At 25.9% G+C, this 8,270-nt stretch overlaps 1 protein-coding gene across 1 annotated transcript; it reads left to right on the forward strand.

Moving 5' to 3' along the window:
- Positions 1-1,514: 1,514 nt before the first annotated feature.
- Triagg1_10915 (uncharacterized protein) lies at positions 1,515-2,495 on the forward strand (the record flags this gene model as incomplete). The annotated part of the gene is made up of 1 exon (XM_062895039.1): positions 1,515-2,495. The coding sequence occupies one exon, from the start codon at positions 1,515-1,517 to the stop codon at positions 2,493-2,495; it is 981 nt and encodes a 326-aa protein (XP_062750141.1).
- Between the last annotated feature and the right edge of the window lie 5,775 nt (positions 2,496-8,270).

Consider the following 8,270-nt stretch of genomic DNA (forward strand, 5'->3'; position numbering starts at 1 on the left):
GTATTGGATCGACTTCTTTCATTACAGCTTGGTCGGCCCCCAGCGATCCATGATGATGATTTCAATGTCCCATTGCCCACTAAAGCCAGCGACACCGAGATTGATTGGGCAGGCGAGCTCGTTGAAGAGAGAAACAATAACAATCCACCATCGGGGGATTACTTTCTTAAAGTAGATACCTTCTCGGGAATTGTCGGGCGAGTTCTCCGGAGCCTATATCGCCCTAGGAGAAGTCATTTGGCCTCGGAGGATTTGCTCACCACGAAAGACCTCGATCGACAACTTGTGGAATGGAAATTAGCCCTCCCAAGAGCTCTTCGTTTTGATTTAGGTCATACATTTGAGCAATTACATATTTTCAAGAGACAGGCAAGTTCTTTTACCGCTTCGCTAGAATTGCAGACACTCGCGCAGTCTCAATTTCTAATCTTGGGTAGCGAAACATGCTGGCCATAAAGTATCACTATCTCAGGGCTCTCATCTACCGCCCGTATCTGTGTCACCCGCTTCTGATGCACCTGGTCGATCCAACTGCCACTATTAGCCAGCTAGATTGGCCGCTGATACGCTGATACGAGAGAACATGTATTTCGGAAGCGCGTGAGACTGCACGATTGCTACATGGCGTCTCCAGCAAAGAGGAACTGGTTTATGGATTCCCATGGTGGTAGATGATATCATGTCTAGTATGCGCTAGCTCTATCCTGCTAGTATCTAGCATGTTTACCGAAGCGACGCTTGAATTGTCGTCTGAGTTTGATACTGCCGGTTTATATGACGACGCAGAAACATGTCTCAAGGTTTTCGATGCCCTCAGTATAAAGTCACCAGGAGCGAGGATCGCGCGGGATATGATGCGAGCTTTGAAAGAGTGTGGAGTGAGATTTGGTGAGTAAAGCGCCTATGAATGTTGACTTGTATTTGCTAAATCTTTGCAGAAGACGCCAGCAGCGGGACTCCGAGAAGTATTCAAGAGGTTGAGAAATCATCTGAGAACTCTCCGGGATTTCAGAGTCATGTGTCTCATCCAGATACAGTGTCAACTTTGCCCTATACCAGTGATTACGGGCAACATTTACTCACGTCAGGCGGCCTGATATCAACAAACTGCTATTGGCCAGCGGAAATAGTGGACTCGATGACATGGTCGGCGCAGTTTTTCGATTTCGGCCATTGAAGGTGGACGTTATGAACTGCCCAGGTAGTATTTATAGCCGACGCTTATTAGTAATTAGTTAATCAGTTTGTCCCTCACCTGCGGTACATACATGATGTGACATAAGAAACTAGGTCGTAAGATTGCCAGGCTATATAATATTTTTCCTACTCTGTACTCACCCCGCTGTTTATATTTGTCTTCTCTAACAAAGCGACGAACATACATGAAGTTGATCTCCGCGATCCATCGCAAAGCCTTCATATTACCTAGGCATATATATATTTTACCCATTTAGTTCCAGACTATTGCGCTTCCCCTAAGCTGCGCATTTGCTTATATTACTTCATTCCCCAGGATGAACTCTTCTCGTCTCTTTGCGTCCATCGGCGCAGTCACGGTTGCCGCTCTTGCTATCAATGTCCTCTCTGCTGTTAAGGTCTATATCCTCCCCTCGAAGCTGCAGCAATATGCACATGTTTCCACCGATGGCAGTCCTCCGTGGGCACTGGTAACAGGCGCATCTGATGGCATTGGCCGCGCCTTTGCTGAAGAGCTCGCGTTACGCGGTTTCAATGTGGTTCTCCACGGCCGCAACAAGGCAAAACTTGACCTAGTGAAGTCTGAGCTGCAAAAGAAACACCCACAGACGTTGTTTCGAACTCTGGTCGCAGACGCTAGCAAGGTGCAGTGCGTGAATTGCCTACATGGTGGAGAGAATGAGTCGCAACACCAGTTAGACTTCAATGCTATCAAAGACGCGCTTCAAGACTTGCATCTCACCGTCCTGATCAACAATGCGGGTGGCGGCTCCAGGGATCCTGTCTACCTCTCGCTGGGCGACAGTTCCGAGGAGCGCATTACTGAGAATGTCAGTGTTAACGCATTGTTTCCTCTGCACCTGATTCGTGTTCTTCTTCCGCATCTAGCGGAAAACTCGCCTGCCTTGATTATGAACATCAGTTCCCTGGCTGACGCCGGCCTTCCTTTGCTTGCCTCTTATAGTGCAAGCAAACAATTTTTAATGACCTTAACGCGTACTATAAACCTGGAAGTTGCGTTCGCGGGCAAAACAGGCATTGAGTGCTTAGGGATCCGCGTTGGTAACGTCACCGGCGTATCGCACAATAAACAGTCTCCGTCGTTGTTTACGCCAACAGCTAATACAATGGCTCGAATAGCGCTGGATCGCGCTGGTTATGGCCATGGGGTTATTATTGGCCATTGGGCACATGCGTTGCAACAGGCTATAATGACTTTTATGCCTATGTTTTTGGCAAAAATAGTTATAATTAATACTATTTGGGAGAGAAAGGAAGCTGAATTAAAATTAAGCTAAATTGTGATTTATTTAATATATAGTATTAAATAGAAAAAAGGTATATATATATAATTATATTGCGTAAATACCTTAAATTAAGTTTTAAAAAAGTTATTTTAAAATACTTTATATTAAATAAAAGAAATAATTATATAAGCCTTATATATAATTATTTAATAATTTTTTTAAAAAGAGTATTATAATTAATATTATATAAAGTATTATATTTTAAAATAAAATAATATAAAAAAGCTATTATATTAAAAATATAGTTTAATAAGAATTTTTAATTAAGTTTAAAATTAAGAATTAATATTAACTAAAATAAATAATTAAGTTAAGCTTTAGTTAGCTTAGTAATATAAAATAAAAAATATTTCCTTTAGTTAAATAAAAAAACTAAAATATATTATTATAATAAAAATAACTTTAGGTACTTATAACTAAAAAATATTTAACTAGGCGCTAATTGAATAATATTTACTTATTAGCCCTAGTACCCTAGCTTAGTAAGGGCTAACTAATTTAACTTTTTTTATAAAGGTAAAACCCAGGGGGTAATTAAATAGTATTTACTTATTAACTCCTAAGTTTACTTAAGGCTATAGGTTTATACTTACTTAAGGCTATTATATATAATAAATAATAAATATAAAGTATATATCCTTTATTTATATAATAATTATAAATATAAAAAAAGTAATTAATATAAAAGTATAAAAGCCTTTTTTTTTATAAGCTATAAATATTTACTTAGCTTATTATAATACCTTTATATATTATTTAAGTTATTAACTTATTTAATTATAAAGGAAATAAAAAAAGGGTAAAGTTAAAAAAAAAAAAAAAAGGTATTATAATATAATATAATATTATAACCCAGCTTTTATAATTGCAATAAGGGGCCTATAGGGTAAGCACTTTTAGATTAATATTAAACTGCGTAACTAATTAAGAAGTTATAATAAACTGAGTTTTTATAAGTTAATATAAGTTAGTTATTCCTAAGGGATAAACCTTAAATATAATAAGCTAAGCTTCTATAGGGTTAGTATAAAAGGAATTTCCCAAGGGATAAACCTTATGCTAGGTTTATATTAATAAATAGGCCAGGCTGGATTAGTAAGTAATTAATAAGGAATTAAGTATAAGGTATTTATATAACTATAGAAAATATTTCTGTAAATATAATTAAGTATTATTTTATATTTATAACTAGTTATTTAACTATTTTAAATAAGCGTAAAGAATAAAACTTATATATCTAGCTGTGCTAAACTAAATTAATAAATAATTTATTAATTTATTTATAAATTAATATTTATTTTATTAATCCTATATTAAATTAAAAGAATATTTCTTAATTTTTTTTTAATTAATTAAAAGGATTAACTTTAATCTAGTGGTGCCTAGTATATAAGCTCCTTAGTTATAATTATAAGTATTAAGTTATAATATAATATCCCCCTTTTATTAATTTTATTCTTAAGACCTTATTTTATTTAGTATAAGTAATTACTCCCCTTTATTACCCTAGGTTAATTAATTATTTCTTTAGTAAGTATATATTTTTATTAACTATTATATTAGGTATTTATAAAAAACCTTATCCTAAGACTAAGTATAAGAATATTTTATTAAAAATTATTTTATTTTATTTTATTAAAATAAAAAACTATATTTATTATATAAATAAAAAGAAATATTAATTCCTTAAGTATTAAATATTTAAAAAGGATTTTATTTATTATACTAAGTATATAAAAAATAATAAGTCTTTTTATAATACTTACCCTTTATTAATAACTTAATTTTATAAAATTATTTTTTTTTATACTTAATATAAGGAAGTTTTTAAGAAGGCTAAAGAAAAATATAAAGTTATTAATATAAAAATAAAGTATTTTTATAAATTAAAATATTTTTAGCTAAAGAAAATAACTTATATTATTATATAGGGTATTAATAATTTAAAGAAGTTAAATTAAGTTAAGTATATGGAGTATTATAACTTAGATCTTATAGTTATAATAATAGGCCTATAGGGTAGGATACATTAGATTAACTATAGGCTAATAAATTAATTAAGACTATTATGTGTTAAAAATAAGAAAATTAGGAAAGCTAACTTTTTAAATAATTTATTATAAAAAAGCTAGGAAAACTAGCTTTTTATTATAATTTAAAATATATAACTAAATATATAAGTTTACTTTATATTACTTATTAAAATACTTAGATAATTAGTTATTATTAATATAATAATATTTAAGATTAAATACTTAAATACTTCTCTTTACTACTAATAATAAAATTACCCACTTACTAACTTAACTACTTTACTAATATAAACTATAGAACTATTCTAAGGTTTATCCCTACTTATTAATTTATTAGTTATTTAAGTTTAATAACCTTAGAAACACTAGTAAATAATAGGTGTGTATAAACTATTTAAAATAAAATAACTATAAACTAAAATAACTACTATAATTAGCTAAATCTAAACCTAAGTAAAATTAGTTAGGGTTATTTTACTTAATTTTTATAATAAGTATATTTAATTTATAAATAGGAAAATAATAAAAAGTATTATAAAGTATTTTTAAATTATAAATTAAAAAAGCTATAGTTATTATATTATAGTATTATAAAGGGGTTATATTAGCTTATAAATTAAAGTATTAAGAATAATAAGTAATATAATTAAATATATTATAAACTTAAGTTTTATTTTATTAAGTTTACGGGGATAAAGTAAAATTAAAAATATAAGGTTATAAAAAGGTATATTATAATTAATTATAATTAACCTAAATATAAATTTAAACTAAGTATATAGCTATAAGTTTTTTTATTTATAAATTAAGTATATTTAAGCTATAAATTAAAAAAGTAGTTATTAATAAAAAAATATAATTAGTAGTTATATAAAATATAATTATAAAGGTAAATATAATAGTAATTATATAATAATTTTATTATATAAATAAGTAAATTATAAAAATATAATAAAGTATATTAAAGTAATTAAGTAATAAGTTAAGCTATAGCTATATATAAATAAAATAAGTATAAGTTATAAATAAAAAAAGAAATATAGTAATAGGTTATAGTAGGAAAGTTATAATAGTATAGGCATAGGGTAATAAGTATAAAGGGAAAACTAAGAAAAATAATAAAGTAAGTAAAAATATAGCTTAGCTTATACCTAAGAAAAAGGTATATATTTATAAATATTTTATAACTTTAATAATAAAAGTTAGTAAATAGTAGTAGTTTAATAGGGATTTTTAATTAGGTCTGTGACTAGCGGTTAGTGCTAGCTAGGATAAATAACTAAGCTAGGCTTTAGCTAGCTTAGTAATATAAAATAAGGAATATTTCCTCTGGCTAAATAGAAAAATTAAGATATATTATTATAACGAAAATAACCCTAGCTAAAATAGCGGCTTTGTTTTAGTTAGAATAAGGCTGCAGTAGCTAGATTAAATAATATTGTAATTTTATTTTTGCGCTATAGTTTTTATAATGGCTAAATAAGCTAGGTGGCTTATAAAGGTGTTTAGGTATTAATAGCCTAGTTTAAAGGTATATTCCCTAGCTATTAATAAAATAGTAACTAAAACAGGGGGTTTTTTCTATTACTTTATTATTTAATCTATAAGAAAGGCTAATTATTAAAACCTAGGCTTTACTATATATATTATAAAAGCTTTATTACTTTAACTATAAATAAAAACCTAGGACTATTTTATATAAATACTAGTATTTATAAGGACTAAAATAAAGGAGTTTATAATTAAATACTATAGAAGTAAATATAGGAAGTTAATGCTAAAATAAAGCAAAGGTATTAATTAATTATCTAAAGGTAAGAAAATTAAGTAAGTAAGTAATAGAAAGTACCCCTTAGCTGCTGCTAAAACTTATACTTTTTATTAAGTTATTATTTAAATTATAGACTAAACTTTTACCCTTTTTTTTAAAAAAAAAAAAAAAGGATAATAAAAGGAAATAGTTTAAACTTTTATTTTAATTATTTAATTAAGGTACTTAAAAGACCTAGAATATTTAAAAACTTTAAAAATTAAATTAAGTAAAATAGTAAAAAAGATAATAAAGTGCTTAAAAAGTATAGAAAAGTTACTTAATATTAATAAAAAAATAATTATTTTTTTAAACTTTTTTTATAAGGAAAATATATTAATAATATAGTAATATAATAAAGAAAAAGAATAATATTACTAAAAGAATTTTATTAATATTAAGAAAACTTTTTTTTTAAGAAAAACCTAAAGTAAAAATAACTTTTTTTACTACCTTAATACTTTATAATCCTAAAAAATTACTATAAAGAATTAATTAATCCCTTAATATAGGCAGAGTATACTTTTATTATTATAATAAATATTTATATTACCCTTACTAAATATAATAATTAGACTTAAAAATTAAACTTAGTATTAAATAAAATAAGTAAAAGTATAAGAAAATTATAACTAATTAAAGAGTTAATAATATTATTTAATTAATAAAATAATAAAAGATTAATTACTAAAAAAAGTTTAAAGTTTACTTAAGCGTTATTTTATTAATAAGTTATAAGTATTCTTAAATACTAAGTTAAATAATATTACTTTTACTAATACTTAATAATATTTAATACTAAGGCTACTAATTAATTAATTATTAAATACTAAAAGCTAAAGAAGGTTTTTTACTAAATCCCCTTAATAATAATTTAGTTAGCTTAACTTAGGTATATTAAGCTTTAAGATAATAAAATATTAATAATACTTACTTAGTCTTTTAAGAAAATAATTAAAAAAATATAGTAACCTTTTACCTCTTTACTAATAAAAAATACTATTTAATTAAAAGGAGCTTAATAATTTTAATTAACTTATATTATAATAAATTAAAATCTATAGTTTTAATAAATTTTTAAACTAATTAATTTTAAATAGTAATACTATAAGTTTATTATAAATAAACTATAAAGCTAAACTTTAATAATTAATAAGCTTAATAATAGTTAATTTAATTAATTAACGCTTATGTAATCTAATAGCTACTCTAGCTGCTAATAATATTAGCCTTTAAAGTATATTTAATTTTATTATAAAATAAGGGACCCCTCTCTTTTACTAAATAAATAAATAATAGAAAATAAAATACTTTATTAATAATAATATATTAGGCTTTTTAAAAAGGTATAATTTACTTATAACTAAATATAATAATATAAAAAAGGAGAAAATTAATTACTTTAGTTATTATATAAATAATAAAGTTTAGCTAAAAGTTAAATAATTAACTAAAGGCACTTTATAAGTAGAAATTAAAATAAAACTAAAGTTATATTTTAAAAGTTATAATAATAATAAAAATATTTTACTATATAACTAAAGAGTATATTTTATACTTTAAAAACCTTTATTAAATAAAGAAATCCTTAACTAACTCCTAAACTATAGGAGTACTTATTAAGAAATTAATTTAACCTATTAGAAAAATTTTATAGTATATATTTAAGATAAAATTAAAACTATATTATATACTTAAACTAAGAAAATTATAAAAAAGAAAAACCTTTATAAATTTAGTAACTTTAAAAACTACTAATACTTAAATATTTAAAAAATATATAAAGTAAAAGTAATATAATTAATTAATCTAAAGTAAAGTAATAAACTCCTAAATATAACTAAGTAATCTCTCCTGGGTACGGAGGATAAACTGCCTAAGAGCTAAGATTGGAACAATTGTTATTGAACCTTTGTCTAGCAG

Source organism: Trichoderma aggressivum (assembly GCF_033847375.1).
Source record: "Trichoderma aggressivum f. europaeum strain CBS 100526 chromosome Unknown scaffold_094, whole genome shotgun sequence".
Taxonomy (NCBI): Eukaryota; Fungi; Ascomycota; class Sordariomycetes; order Hypocreales; family Hypocreaceae; genus Trichoderma; species Trichoderma aggressivum.